Below are 21,208 nucleotides of genomic sequence, written 5' to 3' on the forward strand. Positions count from 1 at the left end.
GGACCGAATTTAGATTGCTGCTGTCGATGCAGTAACAATTCAGACTGGCCTTTAACTTGTTATTTTACTGATATTTTAGTCAATTATTGATTGGTTTGTAGCAGAGAAAGCCAGAAAGTATTAAATAATCTTCGGTGTTAGTAATAAACATAAATATGGCATAAACTTTGTCCTTATGGCTGATTACTTATCAGTATTTAGGGCCTAACAGCGCATGACTTGCAATTTTATCTAGTGCTTGGAAATTCGTCACCAACTGATAAAGTGGTTTCAGGCTCATCTAAAGCTACTGTGTTCTGTTTTTCTGCTCAAATGGTCAGCTTTGCATGTAAAATTACCTCAGCAAATAATTGCATTTTGGGGTTCTGAGATTAAAAGAGCACATAAAGCAACAAAATAAGTAAAATAAACAACATGAACTTAATAAACTTATGAAAGACACAAGAAAAAAGCCAAAAAAGGAGAAGTAATAAAGTGAATTAATAATAAATAATGAAGTAAAACAAAATTAAGATAAGACTGATGTCTTGTTCATAACAACAACCTTTTCACTTCTATCAAAGTATATTGAGAAACCCTTTGAGGAAGTGGCCCTATCAAAACAGCACATTTTGTGCACATGTAACTTATTGTACAGCTTACAAAAGATCTTGATAATTATCAAAGCGAAACTAAGACTTCCCCTTTTTGTGAAGACGGCCCACTGATGTTTGCTGCTTCTCTGAAACATTGTATCTGTAAATGACAACTCAGATACACCCTCCGTTATGGCTCTACTGTCCAAAGGCCAAGGCAGCACAGAAGGTTAATGAAGTTGTATAAAAGAGTCCTTCCCTCTCAGTGAGAGCTTGTCTGTGTGGAGCTGAAGCAGCCAGCATGTCTCCGAGGATTCTTGTAACGCTTCTGGCTGTGTCCTGTGCTGTTTCTGCTCAGTCAGACGTGGAGAACCAGGCGAGGGAGTTCCTGGACAGGTTTGACAAGGAGGCGAGTGACCTTATGTACCAGTACTCGCTGGCATCATGGGCCTACAACACCGACATCACACAGGAGAACGCAGACAAAGAGGTCAGCACTTGGAAAACATTTACTTTAAAATGTGGTTATTTTGTTACCGAGTTACAAAACCTGAAGTCGTTCTCCACAGGCAGAACAGTTAGCGATCTGGGGCACGTTTTACAACAGGATGTCTGAAGAGTCCCAGAAATACCCCATCGACCAGATCAACGACCTGGAAATCAAATTACAGCTCATTTCCCTACAAGACAAAGGCTCTGGTGCTTTGTCTGCAGATAAAGCTGCACATGTAAGACTATTTAAATATTAAATTCAAGTTTGGCAAAATTTTCATTTGGACAAACTGCACAGATATAGTAGTCTTCCACATCAAGTTAAACATTTTATCCCTGTGTATTCTTCCATATCTTCCTGTAGCTGAATAAAGTCATGAGTGAGATGAGTACAATCTACAGCACAGCCAAAGTGTGTATGCTTGACGACCCGCTCAACTGTCTGACTTTGGAGCCAGGTAAGCTCTTCTAATAAGGACCTGTTGTAGTAAAGTGGCTGCCTGCTGCTGTCAAAGACAGGCAGAGCAGTTTATTATTATCACGCTCACTAAGAAGATGAAAATATGTCTGTTTGGGGCAAAAGTTTGTATTTGTTGGAGTAAAGCTACTTTTGTCGCAAGGGATTGCAGCAGCAGGGAACTCCACGTGTGTGATTAGTAAATGAAAAGTAGATACTAACGGTACCTGCAGCAGAATAAAAAGCACTATGTTTAGGTTAGAAATGTGATACTTTATCATAAAATAATAAAATAGCACTAATTCATCGCTCTCTCCTCACAGTCAGAAGGCTCTGGTTTTGAATGTTTTGGCCTGCTGAGGGCCTTTCCCTTTGCCCTGCACAGCTTTTATCCGGGTTCTTGACTTTCTTCCCGTAATCCAATAGAATTCCCTGTTAGATGCATTTGCAGATTTAAATTTGACGTAGGTGTAAATGTGAGTGTGGATGGTTTATCTGTCTTTTTTAAGCCTGTAATGGACTACCTACTTGCCCCAGGCGCACACCTGTTCTTGATCAGTGTCAGAATGGATACAGGAACAGCAAACCCAACTTTACTTTTGATTTTTTTTAGTTTAGTTTTTTTGGGGGGATATAGCCATTTTTCTGTTTTCTCACTTCAGTGTGAGTCTGCCGTGACACCGCCCTGTGTCTTTACTTGTTTACAGGACTGGATGAAATAATGGCCACTAGTCAAAACTACGACGAACGTCTCCATGTGTGGGAGGGCTGGAGGAAAGAAGTAGGAAAGAGGATGAGACCTCTCTACGAAGACTACGTGGATCTGAAGAATGAAGCTGCCAAGCTAAATGGTGAGGAACTAATATGAAAAAATAATGAATAACAGACAAGCTTCATTGCGGTGTGTCCTGATGCAGACTTTTACTTTATCAGCGACCTGTAGAGATATAAACTGATTCTCAGTGAAGGGTGAAGATAGTGAGACAAGAGCTGATAGTGAGACAAGAGCTGATAGTGCTCAGCGATCATGACCACTCCTCCACCACTGAGGTCTAATTTTGCTTTGGCAGTATCTCGCTCATGTAACACTAGTCGTGTCATATCTTACATTATGCTTATTGAGTGTGATTACCATCAATGCTAAAAACACCAAAAAATGTAAAAAAGCATTTAACTTTGTGTTTTTTCTTGATCTCTGACACAAACACTTATTGTGTGCAGGCTTTGAGGACTATGGCGCTTACTGGAGATACAACTATGAGACTCTTGAGGACGACGTCATGTACCATTACACAGGCAATGAGTTAATGGAAGATGTCCGTGTAATATACAAACAGGTACGTCCTTATCTGTGTGACGCATGCTTCACACTTCAGTGCCTCTGCGTTAAAGAGAGTGAGAATGTGCAGTTTGTTATTGACTGTGTGATGTAATTAACATAAATCATTTATAATAATTGTAACAAGAATAATACACTGTTTTTTTTTTTCCACAGATCCTGCCTTTATACAAGGAGCTGCATGCTTATGTGAGAGCCAAGCTTATGGAGGTCTATCCAGGGCATATTGATTCAGATGGATTTCTCCCAGCCCACTTGCTCGGTATGTTTCTGGTTTCAAAGCTAATAATGAAACCAAAGACATTGAATGCGAAATATCCACCTACTAATCTCATAATTACATTTTTTATATGCTTTAATTTGACAAAGTTAGTGTTTTTGGCATAGATTCAGCACAGTTGCGAAACAAATTTCGCAACTGTGCGACCCTAGGAGCTTTATTATCACGAAAGAGTCAAGATTTAAATCTGTTTCATCATATACAGAAAATTAAGATCTTCACTTCCTGTCCTCTATGATTATCAGGCTCCAAATAACTCTGTAATATTTTCTTATTTGATCCTTGGTTTAAGTGTAGGGCTTGTGGGATATAACTGTATCTACGTTTTGACAGAGCAGATAGTTCATGCAAGTCTCATAAGTTCAGAACTGAAAGTGTGTCTCCCTCTGTTGGTCATGTATTATCACTACCTCTCTGTGCTACAGAAAAATAATGCCAACAGACTTATTATATTGTACATGTGGCTTTTAGCTGGAAATAACTGATCCACCCCACATGCAGTGTGCACATATAAAAAGCTACAGTCTGCTGTAGAAGGAGAAACTTTATGAAAAAATAATTTTCTTATTTGTTGGTTGATCAGGTGACATGTGGGGAAGATTCTGGACCAACCTTTATTCTCTATCAGTGCCCTATCCTGACAAACCGGATATCGATGTCAGCCAGTCTATGGTGGACAAGGTATGGCAGAACTTTTTATTTGTATTAAAAAAAGAGAGCCCTGTGACGTGGGGTTATCTGTCCAGGGTGTACCCTGTGTCTTGTCCTATGGTAGATAGACCACCACCCCCTGCCGCAGCAAACCTTATAAGGATAAGTGGAAGAGAGTGGATGGGTGGAAAAAAATATGTACACTTAAAAATTCCCTACCTGTTATCTTAAATTTCAGGGTTGGACCAAGATTCAGCTTTTCCAAGAAGCTGAGAAGTTCTTCATGTCTGTGGGCCTCTACAAGATGTTTGACAACTTCTGGACTAACTCTATGTTTGAACACCCCGATGATGGACGCAGTGTGGTCTGTCACCCCACAGCCTGGGACATGGGAAACAGAAAGGACTTTAGGTAGAGTATATCCACACAGCTACACTACTGTGCAACAGTCTTAAGACACCTGTCATTTCTTTATGAGTTAACCAGTTTTGTATCTACAGACAACCGACAACTTAGCAAAGAACAAAACTTAAATTTCTTAAGGCACTTTGTAAAATTGAAATTAGCGTTAGCAGATCTTACGCAGTGATGAATCCAAATGTGAATTTTCTGGTTCAAATGCATGTCAAAATGTAAAGAGGAGCTCAGTGAGACTCTGAATTTGATCCACAATGGGATCTGGTAATTGTCTGGTTGGCAACAGTGCCATCTTTTAATGTGACAATGATCCCAAACACACTTCGGATAAAGTAAAAGCATACCTGGATGGAAAAGCACACAATGGCCTGGACCTTAACATTATTCAAGCAGTGTGAGATCACTTTAGAGAACAGAACAAAAGGGAGCCAACATCCAAACAAGAGCTTTGAATGTTCTTCAAGAAGCCTGGAGAACTATTTCTGAAGACTACGCAAAGAAATGACAAGAAAGCTTGTTAAGAGAGTTCAAGCTCTCCTAGGCAAGAGGAATAAAGGTGTATATACAAGATATCGACTTTCGAGCTCCTTAGAATTGTACAAACTCTGTCCTTGCCTTTTATACTGTATTTCCAAGCCTGCATACTTCAATAATTTGATGCTCTTGTTTCCCATTGTCTTAGCAAAACTTAGCAAGACATGAAGAACAAGAGGTTGCTCATAACATTTGCTTTATCTATCCATCTGTCTATCTATCTATCTAGGTTCGACTTTTGTTAAAGCAAGTTGGCAGCTGGGAATTATGATAGCCATAAAAATAAACCTATTGGAGCACTGATGTTGTGATGCTATTTAATCGCTGAATCATCCTTTTCTGCTGATAAAGATAACCAAAGTCTAGGTTGTAAAATATTAATATAGTTTCCCCAACCCTGCCTAGAACAACAAAGTTTCTCAAAATGCAAAATAAGCAAAATAATTTTATAGTTACTCGTGTGTCAGTTTGGTTTGAAATTACAGGAAAAGAATTTGCATGTAAAACTGAGGTCCTCTACCTGTATTTTTAATCAGTTATTCTCATTTTAGTGCTTGGAGGTCACTGAGCTCACTGTTGCTCCTTTACTGGTCACTGGTCACAGTATTATGAAGTGTCTAATGAAGTGTATAATTGCTGATATCAACATTTCTCCTGTGATATCTTCAGGATCAAGATGTGCACCCAGGTTAACATGGACAACTACCTCACAGCACACCATGAAATGGGACACAACCAGTACCAGATGGCTTACCGCAACCTGTCCTACCTTCTGAGGGACGGAGCCAATGAGGGTTTCCACGAGGCTGTTGGAGAAATCATGTCCCTCTCTGCTGCAACACCCAAACACCTACAGAGCCTGAATCTCCTGCCTGCTGACTTCATTTATGATCAAGGTACAGTCACTGTGGGCAGCACTGGTTCTCCAAAACATTAAAGCTGCTTTAATCAATAGAATCAATAGATTTATAATAACAAGAAACAGGTGAACGAGTAAGCTACAGAGAGCAATCACCTAACTCTGCAGTTTTTGTATGCAGCATTTTAACTTCTTTCAGCTCAGTGCTTTAGTTTTCTGTCCCCACATGAGCAAAAGCTAGGAGCCCTTTGGTACCAGGCAGCTGTAGAGCTTGAGCATTCAATATATACCCAACATTGGAACTCAGGTAGTCACAGTTGCTGGTGTCTCACTTCTATAGAAGACCTCAAATGACAACCTGAGGAACTGCCGTTTCTGGCTTGATTTTTCTGTCCTGATGCTTGCCCCATGTTGCATAATAAGCTGTTGGCCAGTAACCAAGTTGTCAACATGAACCAAGATATTATGAACACGTTGACCTTGTTTTTATTGCCTCTGCGTGGCAAAAAAAATATATATTTATTGCAGATTTAATTTTGTAATGTGTCTGGATTATTAAATGTAGAGTTAAGATAACTTAAGCACTACATGCGATATCAGGATAAGATGACCTGCAGCCTTATGCTAACTGGTCATTGATTTACAGTCGCTGATAAAGAGGCCATAAACATAAACATAAAGCATTTGTAAAATTTAATTACGCTCTCACTCTGAATCATAAACTGTCTTTGTGTTTAATGCTTTACAGACACAGAGATCAACTTTCTGCTGAAACAGGCACTCACTATTGTGGCCACCCTGCCTTTCACCTACATGCTGGAGGAATGGAGGTGGCAGGTGTTTGCAGGGAACATCACCAAGGATGAATGGATGCAACGCTGGTGGCAGATGAAGTAAGCAGAGTTATGCAATATTTAGTATAAAGTTTACTTCAATATCATCAGATTACAGTTAGGTTCATACTTTTTTTTAACTATTTTTTGCATCTGTACACCCCTATAGAGATTTTAAAATCAAACAAAATGCAAATGAGGTGCAGAATTTCTTGCACTTAAAGCAAACTGTCCATGCAAACTGCATGCAAACTTTACAGCCATTTTAAAAAAAATGAATTCAATTACATGAAAAATGAATCCAAAAATTTAGAGTTCATTTGAAGTGTTGCATTTAAATTTGAATCTCAATTTGAGGTTCAAAGAGTTAAAGTGAGTTAAAGTGAAGTAGGCCAAATTATGCTGAATAAACCAACATAAACCTGTAAAAAAATAGGAGTGACCAAATCAAAGTTATTAAAAAGAATTAATGCACAGGCCAGCTCAATAACACCAAAAGGCTCAAAAGAGCACAGAAGACAACTAAAGGAGATCATGGCAGAAATGTTTCCTCCACAACATCAAGCAAAGACCACAACACTCTCAAGAAGGTCATTGTACCATTATGGAAGTCTATAACACAGATGTGCCTTCTTGACTGGAAATGCAAAGAGTTTACAACAAGGTGCAAACCAGTTACCTAATCTCAACACAACAGAGCCTTTTTTCTAGTTATTAAATGCAATGCAGCAACTGAATGTTGATGCAATAAAGGCCTGTGACAACATTTTAAGTGAACACACATATGATTTATGATGTACATGGGTTATAGACTTCAAGCAGCCACCAAGAACAGTTTTTATCCAAGTATTAATAACAGTCCTTAAATTTAAAAGTTTGCCTCAACAAAAAAAATCAAAACAAAAAAAAATGTCTCTAACTCCTAAACTGTAAATGCAAAACCTAAGTTAATCTTTTGAATTAAAGTCAGCACTTCAACCACATCTTAATTGTTCAATTTAAAATCCATTGTGGATTGGTTCTGCTGGCAGCCATGTAAAATTACAACAAAAACACGACAGAAATGTTAGTCCAAAACTCAGCAGGCATAACTGTAGGGTAGTGACTTAAAAACTGGAGAAATAAAATAAGGTCATAATTTTGTGCAGTTCAGCAGCTGCTTCACTGCAGGCCTGTCAGCTTGTATTATTGATTCTGTGTTGTTTTAATAGGAGAGAGATGGTTGGGGTGATGGAGCCAGTGCCAAGAGATGAGACTTACTGTGACCCACCCGCTCTGTTCCATGTGTCTGGAGACTATTCATTCATCAGGTAACAATCCCAATGTAAAGCTGCATATTGTGTCAATAACAGCACAGATTGTGGATTGACTTAACTTTTAAATTAAAGCAGTTATGACCATTTGGTGCAGTTCTCAGTTCACTTTAAACTGAACCTGTGTGTCTCTCTGTGTGTGTGTGTGTGTGTGTGTGTGTGTGTGTGTCCATTTGTTACTGCTTTCGATCCAGATACTTCACACGAACCATTTACCAGTTTCAGTTCCAAAAAGCGCTCTGCGATGCGGCCGGTCACACAGGCGACTTGTCTGAATGTGACATCACTAATTCTATGGAAGCAGGAACCAAGCTAAGGTGCATACAACTTCCCTTTCTTCATTTTTAACCTTGCTTGCTTGATTTTCTTATCAAAGCAGTCTGTTTATGTTTTCTAGGAAGTCCAACTAGCTATTTGAAATTACAGCATAAATGGTGCAGGATTTCAATTTTGCTATAGCACATTGTATTACTTTTTTGTTCTTCACATCTAAAAGTGCTGGAATGATTTATCATCATCATCAAGCTCATTGTTTTCTCCTAGGAATATGTTAGAACTTGGAAGGTCTAAGTCTTGGACCAGGGCTTTGCAAGCAATATCTGGTGACACAAAGATGGATGCCCAACCTCTGCTGGACTATTTCCATAAACTTTATGAGTGGTTGCAGGCAGATAACAAGAAACACAACAGGGTGGTAGGCTGGAGTGAAGATCCATGGTTGCAGGCAGATAACAAGAAACACAACAGGGTGGTAGGCTGGAGAGAAGATCCATGTGAGTACAAAAGATGCCCACAATGAAAATTATTAGCACTAAAAACACCTATCTGGAGTTATAGTATTTAGAGTCTCTAGAGATTGATACCGCTCTTCCTGATGCCACTACTTGATAAAAGACTGAAAGTGGCAGGAAACAGCTTGTCTTGCTCTGTACTTTCACTTTTAAAGTTCATTGAATGATTTGTACACAAACTTTAGAACTGACAGTAATTTACTTGAATCTACTAACTTGAATCTATCATCCAGCATAATGCAGCTCTCAAAATGCGTTCTTTTTTTTTTTACATTTTGCTTTTTATACTCAAAGAAGACAACATTTTAATTAGTGTCACAGTCTTCTGTTCCCAAACATATGTCCTTGATTTATCACCTGACTTCTCATACTTTTCCTGTCCCGTTAGCCTTTAAGCTTTCATTGATTCTTAAAATCTTAAAATCAAAAGTCTGCTTTTTGGGTCCTCACCCCTACAGCTATCTGTTCTTCCTTATTTCTAGGCTTTATGCTAGTTAAAGTAATATGCTGGAGTACATTTATCATACAGGTATACATCTTTAAAAAGTCTTTAACTGATTGTTGTTCCCATTACAGATCCAGAATATTCAGTTAAAGTGAGACTAAGTTTAAATTCTGCAATGGGCGATGATGCTGTGAGTACTAAAAATCGTCATTGCACCAGAAATTTTGTAGGAATTCTGCATTTATGAAGTGAAATACTGTCTCTTTAACGTCATTCCCATTGTTTTTTATCTACTATGTGTTTCAGTACCCCTGGAATGCCAATGAGCTTTACCTGTTCCGGGCCAACATTGCTTATGCCTTGAGGCAGTACTACAGCCAGAAGAACAAGACTCTTCCTTTCACGTCAGTATGCGGTCGATATTTTGTGCTTTAAGCAAAACAAAAAAATTGTTAGCACATTGGTTTGAGTTTTCTCTGTTTGCACATGCAGAACAACTGATGTCATCACCTATATGGAGACTCCCAGAGTCTCCTTCTACGTTGTCGCCAAAAACCCAAATGCAACCACTGAATTCATCCCAAAGAATGAGCTGAAGGAAGCTATCAGGTGAGGATCAAGTGCATGAGTGGCTACATACAGAACATCCCAAAGCACTGAGCTCAGCATCCTAAGGTAGCTGCAGTAGCCAAGCTAATTCATTTATTTAAAATCTTTTCAGTTGCAGTTTGTAGCTGGATGGAAACGTTGAACTTCCATAACACGGCACAAATTGCTATCAAATTGCTGTTTTATTCACACATCCATGGTCTTTACAGGATTAGTCGCAGGTGTCTTTGGTGATCATCTGACTTTTCATCCATACTATGGCTCAAACCTTTTTCTCATGAAATGAATTGTAAACTTTTTACAATTATTTTTAAAATGTCTTGGTACAGCTATAACAACAGTATAAATTTATAACATATTATTTTTACAATATGAGTTGTAATTTAATTACCTCCTACTACACCTGAAATAACCAACCTGGCAGTAATGTCGCCTGTGGCTGTTTATGAGTTGTAAAACAATAGTAAAGTCATCTAAAATCCCTTCCAGGTTAGCTCGAGGCCGGATCAATGACGCCTTCAAGTTAGATGATAATACTCTGGAGTTTGCCGGTATCCTACCAACACTGGCCTCACCCACTGAGCAACCTGTGCAGGTGTGGCTGGTGGTATTTGGTGTGGTTATGGGCATTGTGGTGGTAGCTGGCGTCTACCTTGTCGTCTCCGGTGTCAAGGAGCGCAGGAAGTGAGTAGACCAAAATATACACTACCGGTTAAAAGTTTTCCAGTTATTTCCTGCAATTCAAGTCATTCAAGTCCAATGAATAGCTTGATAACTGAAAAATAATGTACATTTCAGAATTATACAAAAAAGCCTTTTTCAGGGAACATAAAATGGGTTAAAATTTAAAACTGTTCTGCAAGTCTCCGTTTCAACTGTGAAGAGAGGACTTCGAGCTGCAGGTTTAACAGGACGAGTTGTGTGTGTGTGTTTTAATTATATGTAGTGATTACAAGTCTGTCTATGCAGTTGTGTGTTTTTACCATCAGAGCTTTAGTCTTCCCCTTTTCACAAATGATATCTTGACCTCACACAGACTTGGGGAGTAAAATAAAAATATTCCAATTAAATTAATTATGTGCATAATGTTAAGGAATGTTTATTTTTCTGTGTTTGTAGGAAAAAGCCTGGTGTGGAGAACCCCTATGAGTCATCCACTGATGGACAAAGCAACAAAGCCTATGACAGTGACAATGAGCAAACTGGATTCTGAGTCTACCGCTGTTGTAGTAGAGCAGAGGGAAGATCAGTACCCGTGTCCAGTAATCTCATAGCCTTCTTAGAAATGGGAAAGTAAAGCTTTAAAAGTTCTCTTCTTCTTTCATCAGTCCTGCATGACCTCCAATCAACATTAACAGTGTTAAATGTGAACCATTATGCTGAAGGTTGTTAATTCGCAACAGTGAATAACCCTGTTAACGGACAGTATCCTTAATTTCCATTTACATAATATACTTCCACGTGAATGTCATTAAAGTCTGCTATCATGACGCACTATTATACAGTATTTTGTGATACAATAAGTAATAAGTTTAACACACTGCCTTACCTCGCTTTTTGAAACCCCTTTTTAAACCCTTTTTACTTACCTGTGCAATTATGTATATTTAACTGTAACTAATAATAATAATATTAATAATAATAACCAGTTTAAACTATCATTTTAAAAACAAAGTTCATAATTGAAAAAGTTAAGCAAATTCAAGTCACATTTATGATGATGCCACCTACGTGTCAAGATGCACACTTCAATCACAGCACGCATTTAGTTTTAGTCTAGTTTACTGTGTTTTCATATCAAACCTGAGAGATTTCCTAAAATATCAAATCTTGTCATTATACACCTAGATGCTAAAGAAAAATGATAAAATAAAAACATGAATGTTGCATTAAAAAAAGTCTGCTACACAGTTTACCAATGGAACTTTTTTTTACTTGTCAGCTGCGCATGTGTACAAAAAAGACATTTCTTTCGCAAGCAGTGAGTGACCAGTAAGCGAAAAGAAGAGTAGTACATTTGTATGAGTTGACATTATACGATCAAAGCCTAAAGGTGTGATTTCCAGGACGTCTGAGATGTGTTATTAAAATTAATTTCTAAATACGTGCACTTTAGTTTGGTTGTGTTAATGCATTGGGCCATTATCGTTCATGTAATGTGTAATTTTTCCTTACAGTGTCTTATAATATATTGGAAACAGTATTATTGTATCAAATATATAGATTATACAATATGAGTTCAAAAAAGAAAACAAACAAACAAAAAAAAATCAGCTTGAAAGACTTTAAACAACAACGGACCCCAGCTCTGTTTACATATCAGTACATGGTACACATCAGACATCCTAGATCGCAGGCCAATGATTGATTTTGGAATCGTATCATCGGATCTGCTGCCGTATGTTCCCGACACCAAGGAACAGCTGATCGCCACGTTCGCCTGGTGGTGAGCTGGATCAGGTGGTGGGAGAGGATGCTGGATGGGCGTGGCATATCTAAACACAGAGTGAGGGTGTGCTGGGAGTGGTAGAAGCTCTGGTTTGTGACATGTCAAATTCACACTTCCAGCAGAAATTTGACAACATTGTGAGGGAGATTGGGAAGAGTGAGTGCAACTGGGCCATGTTCCCAACCTCCATTGCTGAGGTTGCTGCACTGAGCTGCGGCTGCAAGGTGGGTGGTGCCCTTCCTGGTAGGCCCAGGTGGAGTGCGGCTCTGAAGCAAAAACTTGAATGTGTTTGGTGAGAGCATACATTAAGATTTCAGTCAGCCTCAAAGTGATTCTGGCAAACCTTCAGGCAACTCAGAAGCATGCGGTGTGTGGTGCAGGTGCTGGCGATTTCAACTGAGGATGTAAGTCGAATGGCGGAAGGAATACTTTGAGGATCTCCTCAATCCCACAGACATGCCTTCTGTAGAGGAAGCAGAGCCTGGGGACAAGAAGGATGACTCATCCATCACTTGGGGTGAGGTCACTGAGGCAGGTAAACAACTAAAGCGTAACGCTACAGTTGGTGTATCTGAGATAATTTTCCACGTCATCTCTCAGGTAGGGACATGTGGAATGACAGCTGTGTAGAGGCATAGCCTTAATGAGATGGAGAACTATGGATTTCTGCAGCAGCAGAATTTGAAACATGGATGTTGGTTTGTGTTGTTAAACCAGGTCACACGAAATATTTACAAGAAATTTTTAAAAATGTAACTGACTTTTCTGAGTCCTGAAAAGGCAGAAGAAAATGACCCTCCATCACTTTTGAATGATGAAGAGGAAGGACTGATCCACACGTCCATCCGGGGTTGCCACCCCCACTGTGTCTGTGTTGCAAACGTTGATGAACCAACCGCGATACAATGCTGACTCAAAACTCCGTCGTCTCGCTGAGTCACCCTTCATGTAAAACACAAAGGAGAGGGTACTCTCATCGCTCTTGGAGATCTGCTTCAGCCTCTGCTTCTCACATGTCTAAAGGGGTGACAGGGTGGATTAGTTCGCTTGAAAATGCCCATTTCCTTATAAACATCTTCAAGTCACAATGAAATGAAATACAACTGACCCCAAGTAAGTTTTAAACTTATACAGTTACACTGAATCTGCATTGCATTACTTTAACATTCACGAAACTGCAATAGGAGTGTTATGATGGTCATTCAAGATTATCCATGAGCCACGATTCAAAACCAATGTTTACTCACGAGCCACTTTATTACCTACACATGTTTAACGCAACTACCTAACCAGCCAATCAGATCGCAGCAGCTCAATCCATGGCATGTGTAATGTGGTCAAGATGACCAAACAATCTGAATGGGGTAGAAAGGTGATTTAAGGGACCTGAATATCGCATGGTTGTTTGATTATACAGAAAATGCTGATCTGCTGCAATTTGCCACACAAGGGTTTACAGAGAATGTTTTGAAAAAGAGAAAATATCAAGTAGGTACCGATGATTTGAGTGAAAATGGCTTGTTCATGTCAGCGGTCACAGAAGAATGGTCAACCTGTTTAAAGCTTAGGAAGGCAGCTGTAATTCAAATAAACCCACGTTACAACTAAGGAATGCAAGAGAGCATCTCTGAATTCACAAAATATTAAACCTTGAAGCAAGTGGGCTATGGCAGCAGAAGACAACACCAGGTTCCACTACTGTCAGCTAAGATCACGAAACTGAGGCTACAGTTCACACAGTACAACAGAAGATTGGAAAGCCATTGTTTGGTCCAATAAGGCTTGATTTCTGTTGCTACATTTGGAAGGAAGGATCAGAATTTGGCATAAGCATGAAAGGATGCATCCATCCTGCCTTATATCAACAGTTCAGCTTGGTGGTGTAATGGATATTTTTTTGAACACCCTTTAGGAGTACCAGCTGTGCATCATTTAAACACCACGGCCTACCCGAGTATTACTGCTGACCTTGTCAATTCATCAAGACTACAGTGTACTCTGATGTCTGCTTCCAATAGAATAATGTGCCAGCTCTCAAATCATCTCAAACTGGTTTGTTCAACACGACAGTGACTCAAACGACCTCCACAATCACCAGATCTTAATCCACTGCAGGACCTTTGAGATGTGGTGGAGCAGGGGAGTCTCATCATGGATGAGCAGCTGACAAATCTGCTGCATCTGTCTGAAGCTATCATGTCAATGATAGTATAATCTCTGAGGAATGTTTCCAGAGGGTTGTTGAAATTAAGGCAATTCTGAAAATAAAAGGGCTCTCTAAAGTAGCTCTCTAAGTCTCTAAAGTAGCCATTTTTGTACTGTTTTGGTTCTTGCAGGCATGTGGATTTTTTTCTCCTTCTCTCTCCTCTCTGTAACCCCTTTCTCTTTATTTCTCCCATTCTCATTAGGCCAGTATTTGGGTTGCATATGAATACAGAGAAATGCAATTTTCATGCCTCTAGCCCGTTCTGGGCTATATTCTCGAGAATGTGCAGGTGACCTGGAGAAAATTAGAGCAGTAACTGAGTGGCCAGTTCCTGCCACTAATTACACAGTCTCATTCTTCAGACACTCTTTTTAATGGCCAAAAATTAACAAAGATTTTAGAGAATATGCACTTATTTTCCTGCCCCATTTGCACTGCTTGTCTCTTGTTCCTGTCTCCTTTTGAAAAGTCTCTTGGTTACCAGCCTCCTTTGTTCACAGCTCAAGAAGGAGGGGGGACAGTTCCTTCTGTTCAGCACCATCTATGCCCCTGCCATCTGTGGAAACAGGCCAAACCTGCCCTCCTCGGAACTGCTGACCAGAATGGTTGATTGGAGGACCCCAGCTCCACAGTGCTCACCAGGCTCTCTTCCAAAGACATTCCTTTAAACTGACTTTGACTCCTTTAAGAAACCCTCACCCAGATTTACTGGACTCTTTGATGTTGTGAAAATAATCAATTTTCCTCAGATTAAGCCTGTCATTTTGTATTGACTTGGTCTCCAAATGGCCCCAGATCTAAATCCAATTGAGCATCTCTAGGATGTGCTGGACAAAAAGTCTGACCCATGAAGGTCTCACTTCATAACTAAAAGGATCTGTTGCTAACATCTTGGTGCCTGATACCACAGCAGAGTCCATGCCTCAGTGGGCAAGGTTTATTTTGGGACCAACACAATATTAGGCAGGTGGTCATAATGTTATGCCTAATCTGTGTATATTTAAACAATTTTGATACTAATACTAATTTGAGGTGCTAACCCTTCTGCCATTATATATTTTTTGCAACATAACTCTGTCTAAGCAAATCTTTAAAGTGAGAAGTGTATCTACATAGAACCAAGGACAGAAACTGCGATGCTTTCATCCCCTGAACAATGATGGCTGAGTCCAGAGAAACAAATGTTTATCAAGCCTTTTTTTTCACTGCCACAATTCAATCAAAATCAAGAGCATACACTTATTACCTCCACTTTTAGGAGCACTCTGTCCGCTTGCTTGCAGCACATGAGGAAGCAGTTGGAATCGGTGAGGTTTAGCACCACCGGCAACCCACTGGAACCCCTTATGAGACCGCTTGACTTGTAATAGTAGATAGTAATTCTCTCTGAGCACAAAAAGGCAACCAAAACAATGAGAGCAGTTTCTCTATCAGAACAGAGTATTTTCTTACTCTACCTAACACTGGAGTAAATGTGAATGATGACAGCTTTAGTAAAAACTCATCTGAAAACCACGAGTTGATGTGTCCTGCTCTGAAAGACAAACCTGGATTTGGAGAAGCATAGACGATCCTCTCAGAACAGATACCTCGGAGGTATTGGTGAGTGGCCAGATTTTCAATTAAAACATTCGACAACTTTTCCTGCCGGAAAGTGCCGCCTCCTCTCGGAACTGAAAGTAAGAATGGGAACAAGGTCGTGTTTATAAGTCATATCCCTTTTTAAAAACAAAGGTGACTGCACTGACCATTTTCAAACTGTGATTTTACGGTAGTGGTCTTGTCTTCTTCACATCGATCGTGACTTTCACAGGTTTCTTTTTTCCTTTTTGAGATTTAAAGTTGCCAGCTGAAGGCAGTTGTACAACACAAAAGTGGTCTATGGGGGTCTGCTGAAAAACTGCCTAGTCACGGTCATAACAGCTGGCAGGACACATTTTGGTTAACGGGTGTAAACACATGACCATTTATAGTAGCTTCCTCTTTAGATAACCACAAATATGCAGAAACAAAAGAAAGACCCAGTTGCCTCACAACATTCAAACACTTTTGCATTAAATACTGTAACTATTAGCAAAGTTAATTATGAGAAAAGAAGAAAATCTGGGAGAAAAGGCAGGAGAGTAAAACTGCTTTTACTCACCAAGCGTCACCGTGCTGGATTCTGCCACCATGATGATGTCATTAAGGGTACATCCTGTCGCATCACAGCCCCTGCCTCTCACCAGGGAGATGCTAGTTTTTGTCATCTCAACGACAAATATCTCATTCTCCTCAGTTTTCGCTTGGCAAAGATCCTCTTCAATATTCCCCGTTTCCTTTTCTTCTTCCTGCGGCTCCACTTCAATTCCCTCCGGGTCATCCTCCCTTGTCATCTCCCAGCTAAAGCTGAGGACTGTGGACTCTTTAGAGACAGGATGTAAAGTGTCTTCAGTCAGGGATGTCTCCTCAGTGTGATCCTCTTCGCTGGCTGGTTTGCACACTGTCTGAAGAGAATGAAAAGAAAGAGGATACTATAAAATGCTCTAAAATAAAATCTCTAAACTTTAAAATCCTCAACTCACCAGCATTGGACTCCCCTCAGCTATCACGTTTGCCAGCTCCTCAGGTGTAAGATCATTCAGGTCCATGCCATTTATCTGCAGAAGCTTGTCTCCTTTCCTGATAAAAACGAAACAGTAAATGAATAAAATAAATATACAATATGCTTTACTGAGCCCTTTGTGTTTGGCAGGTGTAATAAAAAGAGTTAGAGCATATTAATAAAAAACAATTTACTAGTTTTACTCTTTAAAGGGGTTATTTTTTCCACTATAGCAGGTCTCATGTGTACACTGAGCTAGAGTTGAACTAAAAAATATTATCTTCAGTTAAAAAAACAATCCAACCTAAAATTGGATTAAAATCACAAAATAAGGCAACAGAATTATATAATACATCTTAGTTCAATTGCTCAATTCACCTAATATTTCACAGTTTCAAACTTTTCTTGTGTCATGTTGAAATGATTAAGTAGTGCAATTTGAAAACAGAGAAAATAAGAGAAAAAACAGGATTACATAATTAGGTATGCAACAAACCAAGATACTCCAAACTGAACTCACGTTAAAAAAACAAAAACAAAAGAAAAATAAATTCTGCACAAATGCGGACTTTAAGTAATTTTATTACATTGCAATTTTATTACATGTAAATTTTGTAATTTTGTTACATTTTACAATGTAAAATGTTACATTTACATCTGGTTACATCTGGTCAAATGAAATGTACTTGACTGGTATATGTTCATTTTATACCAAGTTTATTTCAAATTATTCCTGAACAATTAATTATTTGAATAAATAAATATATATTTTATTACTGCTTCATGTTTAATGAGGATGAAAAATGTTTTTTTTTTTCAGTGTACATCAATAGAAGGCTCAATCCGTAAGCTGGAGAGAAAACCTCAATGTAAATATCAATAAAAACTAAGAGGGATACATGTCTTTACCAAAAACATTCTTTTTGGTCTTGGTAAAAAAAATAAAATAAAAAAAAAATAAAAAAAATACATATATATATATATATCTATATATATCTATATATCTATATATCTATCTATCTATATATATATCTATCTATATATATATACATATATATAACATGAAGTTGAATGTCCGTGTGAGGTTGTATGACTTTAACTTTTGAGGCTCTACAGTAAAACAGTGTTAACTTATTCCATGTTAGGGGCCAGAAAATAGTTGAAAAGAAAGAATCCGCTAAACAGAGAGCAAATTATACCTGACATAAAGTTTTCCTCCATTGTCATTTTTGTACTTCACCACGTTTTCCACTACATATTGATGCTTTCCCTCATTGATTTTGTGTGCAATCAGCACACCGCCCTTAACCAGAGACTCCTAAAATGTACAAAAAGAACACAAAGTTTAACTTTTCTCAACAAAGGCAATCATGTCAGGATTATGTTTTAAGTGTATATCACTACATGTAGTGCTCATTGTTAGGGGACAGTTAAGCGTCGTCACCTACCTTCGTGTCCATGGTGGCAGCAATGTCCGCTCTAGATAGCTTAATACCACTGACTGAAACAGACTCCGGTGAAAGTGGCAGTTTTTAAGTCTTCCAGTGTGTCTGTGCTTCAGCTTTTCATAGAACAAAAAGGGGAACTGTGAGTGAGAAAACACTGACACTGTCGTGGATGGGGAACTGCTGTCAAAAAAGGAAGTAAGAGAAGATTAGAACACTTTTAATGAAAATGCGGACACAGTGTATGGTTTTGTTTGAAAGCAGAACTTGTGAAGCGTGTGGAAGAAGAAGATTACGATTTAACTGTAAAATATCTTTTCAATAGCAACAAATACAGTGCTTTGATAAGCCACACACTTCCCTGTTCAAAACTGATAAAGACTAAAATATTATCACATAGTATTACTATATAATATTACTCATATAACATCCTTTTTTTCTTTCGCTGGGTTTGAACTTCCTTAAAAACACCATTAATAACAATAAAATAATTATCATGACAACCTGAAAAGCTTCAAATGGAAAACACAAAAGTCAGATTTACAGTATTTCACAGATCACATGTAAGCTGTTGGAAAAAAAAAATCTTCCCCTGTGACAGTTTATGATGGACGTATAATGTAATTAAATATCAGTTCATTTTTACCAGTGGTGGACAAAGTATTCCAAACAACAGTAGAAGATTGTGAAAGTCTAATGCAAGTAAAATTCCTCCATTCAGAACCATAAGTACAGTGTTCACTATTAATTGAAGCATCAAAAGTAAACAGATGCCGCTTCTTCATTAAAGTGATGGCTGGGACTTCCAGTCAGTCAGTCAATCAATTAAAACAGATTATCATAGATTTCAAAATCTTTTTTGATTTTCATATGAACATATTTTATGTCAGGAGTTTAACCAGGCATATAATTCCCAAAAGGTTGAGTCTGTTCATCTAGATGTAACATTTTCAGTGGGAGAAATATTGCATCACTCATCCAAGTGACTCCTTCAGTCTCATATAAGGCATGTAATTCTTTTATTTCGTTCTCTTTTTTGCCATGTTTTTCAAGTAACCTATATTTGACAGAAAATTCAGTTTTTGGTGTGCCCCCCCGTTATTTTTAGTGGGTCCCATACGGCCACCCCTATGAAAAAATTCTGGAGGCACCCCTGGCTGTATAGTACGTATTTCATATTCTTGCTCAAAAAGGTCAACCTACCATGAGTTCAGACAAACAATGGTTTTTAAGTCTGCTTTAAGATTTTTGTGATGCCTCCATGCTACCAGCAGTCATGGCTACCCAACTGAGAGAGATAGATTTAAAGGAGGGTTTGTCATTTTAATGCACATCTGATTACTATCTTATTATAAGAAAAGAAGTCAGCACAAATCTTTGAGCTTAAAATGTATATATAGATCTTTATATTATGACCTCCACACAGTGTCTTGCTTATCATTATTTGTATTGAAATACAGGGTTTTAGCCCACTTTAATGACATGAAACGTGATATAACGTCCTTACAATATGTGGTATTTAACATGTTCCAGCACCACCTAGGGGAGGACACCATGATTTATTAGTGAAGAGAAGAGAGGCTTTCTAGATATTTACTTTACAGGATTGAATGCTGAACTTTTACTTAATATAATGTTGTAATTTCCCACAAGGATCTTTGTTTTTGTGGATTATTGTTTGAGTTATTATTTGAATAAATTGTAATGCTGTTACATTCTTTTAATGCTGCACATCATCATCAAGTGGGTGAAAGAAAGTATTTAGAATTGAGATAAACTCATTTAAATTATGGTTTTAGAATATTTAATATATTTTTTTTATCCTTCTTTGGATCTTGATGTTGTTGATAAAGGGCAGTTTGCGTGTCTTTCCTTTTGCCTTCTAGAGACTCGATAACAAAACTAATGTTGTTTTTGGGTGTAATTATCCAAACGTTAGATCACACGTGTGATGTTTCTAATACCCACATAGCAAAACTGGTATGGCCCGGATCTGGCCCACACAATGTGCTTAGACATGGCCCACATACCTTTGGTGGCCCACACATGGGCCAGCACCAAACACAGTGGTGGTCCCATGGTGGCCCAGAACAGTTTCAGCTCTGGCCCCAGATGTCAGCCTAATGTGTACCTTAATAAAGCCATGTAATAACAACATGTACCGGAACATAATAGTGCAAAAGTAACATGACGAAACTCTGTTCGGACAGTGAATGGACTGATTCTTACATAGCACTTTACTACTCTCCCAGAGTACTCAACACAACATGCCACATTCACTTTCTCTAAACTGAGTGCTTCCTAACTACATTCATACACACATGCAGATTAGAGGAGGGATCGAACCACTAACCTTCCGATAAGTAGGTGACCTGCTCTTCCTCCTGAGCTACAGCCACCTGGTAGTACACATGAGTAAACCCTCACTAGGTTTTGGATAAAGTGTACACTCACAAACCTGACAAACCCGCATTTGAAACGTTGGTTACCATAGCAGTATAGTATTGCAACATGGCTTTTGGGTCTTCTAACTAAAATAGGAAAATAGGAACAGAAATAGCGCCATCATTGCCAGACCTGGCCCACATCTGGTTGACATACACCCTGCCATGACACCAGTCAGTCAGAAGTGCCAGCTTGATGCCATATCTGTGCCAGACCTGTTTTCTATGAGCCTGGGCCACAGAAACCAAACCACAATCGAGCCAGATGTGGCATGCCATCACATAAACACTGCCATCTACACCAGGCCTAGCCCATATCTGGATGACATACCATTTATCATGCCAGAAGTCAGCCAGCAGTGCCGGCTTGACACCAGATCCGGGCCAGACCTGCATGCTATGTGGGTAGTTAGTATTTTCTAATTGGTTGATCTGGACGTGCTTTGGTGGATGGGAGTGAATATATATTACTGTGTGTAAGCGAT

At 38.8% G+C, this 21,208-nt stretch overlaps 2 protein-coding genes across 3 annotated transcripts; one reads left to right on the forward strand and one right to left on the reverse strand.

Moving 5' to 3' along the window:
• Positions 1-759: 759 nt before the first annotated feature.
• ace2 (angiotensin I converting enzyme 2) lies at positions 760-11,699 on the forward strand. 2 transcript variants are annotated; one of them, XM_005466811.4, is made up of 18 exons: positions 760-1,065; positions 1,145-1,303; positions 1,432-1,525; positions 2,232-2,375; positions 2,746-2,861; positions 3,020-3,125; positions 3,727-3,824; positions 4,033-4,205; positions 5,415-5,641; positions 6,353-6,497; positions 7,649-7,747; positions 7,945-8,067; positions 8,294-8,466; positions 9,118-9,176; positions 9,293-9,390; positions 9,479-9,595; positions 10,085-10,279; positions 10,715-11,699. In XM_005466811.4, exons 1-18 carry the CDS (start codon positions 877-879, stop codon positions 10,806-10,808), a joined length of 2,409 nt encoding a protein of 802 aa, XP_005466868.1. In that variant the 5' UTR covers positions 760-876; the 3' UTR covers positions 10,809-11,699. The 2 variants fall into 2 exon arrangements, with proteins under 2 accessions (XP_005466868.1, XP_003445853.2); XM_003445805.5 differs by having other exon boundaries at positions 761-1,065; positions 8,294-8,523.
• On the reverse strand, positions 11,507-18,408 carry il1fma (interleukin-1 family member A). Its single transcript, XM_003445804.4, has 7 exons — positions 18,283-18,408; positions 18,034-18,152; positions 16,815-16,911; positions 16,394-16,736; positions 15,798-15,923; positions 15,497-15,636; positions 11,507-13,061 (listed from the first exon to the last, which is right to left on the reverse strand). The coding sequence occupies exons 1-7, from the start codon at positions 18,292-18,294 to the stop codon at positions 12,846-12,848; spliced, it is 1,053 nt and encodes a 350-aa protein (XP_003445852.1). The 5' UTR covers positions 18,295-18,408; the 3' UTR covers positions 11,507-12,845.
• Between the last annotated feature and the right edge of the window lie 2,800 nt (positions 18,409-21,208).

Source organism: Oreochromis niloticus, linkage group LG1 (assembly GCF_001858045.2).
Source record: "Oreochromis niloticus isolate F11D_XX linkage group LG1, O_niloticus_UMD_NMBU, whole genome shotgun sequence".
NCBI classification, from domain to species: domain Eukaryota; kingdom Metazoa; phylum Chordata; class Actinopteri; order Cichliformes; family Cichlidae; genus Oreochromis; species Oreochromis niloticus.

Bases quoted from the DNA above. Each gene is read 5' to 3' on its own strand.
- ace2 (XM_003445805.5), top strand. From the start codon at position 877: ATGTCTCCGAGGATTCTTGTAACGCTTCTGGCTGTGTCCTGTGCTGTT. The intron at 9,177-9,292 runs GTGAGTACTAAA...TATGTGTTTCAG, and splicing joins CTGCAATGGGCGATGATGCT to TACCCCTGGAATGCCAATGA. The intron at 10,280-10,714 runs GTGAGTAGACCA...CTGTGTTTGTAG, and splicing joins GGTGTCAAGGAGCGCAGGAA to GAAAAAGCCTGGTGTGGAGA.
- il1fma (XM_003445804.4), bottom strand. The intron at 16,912-18,033 runs GTATAATTTGCT...CGTTTTTATCAG, and splicing joins GGAGGAAAACTTTATGTCAG to GAAAGGAGACAAGCTTCTGC. The intron at 15,637-15,797 runs GTTTGTCTTTCA...TTTTGTGCTCAG, and splicing joins CTATGCTTCTCCAAATCCAG to AGAGAATTACTATCTACTAT.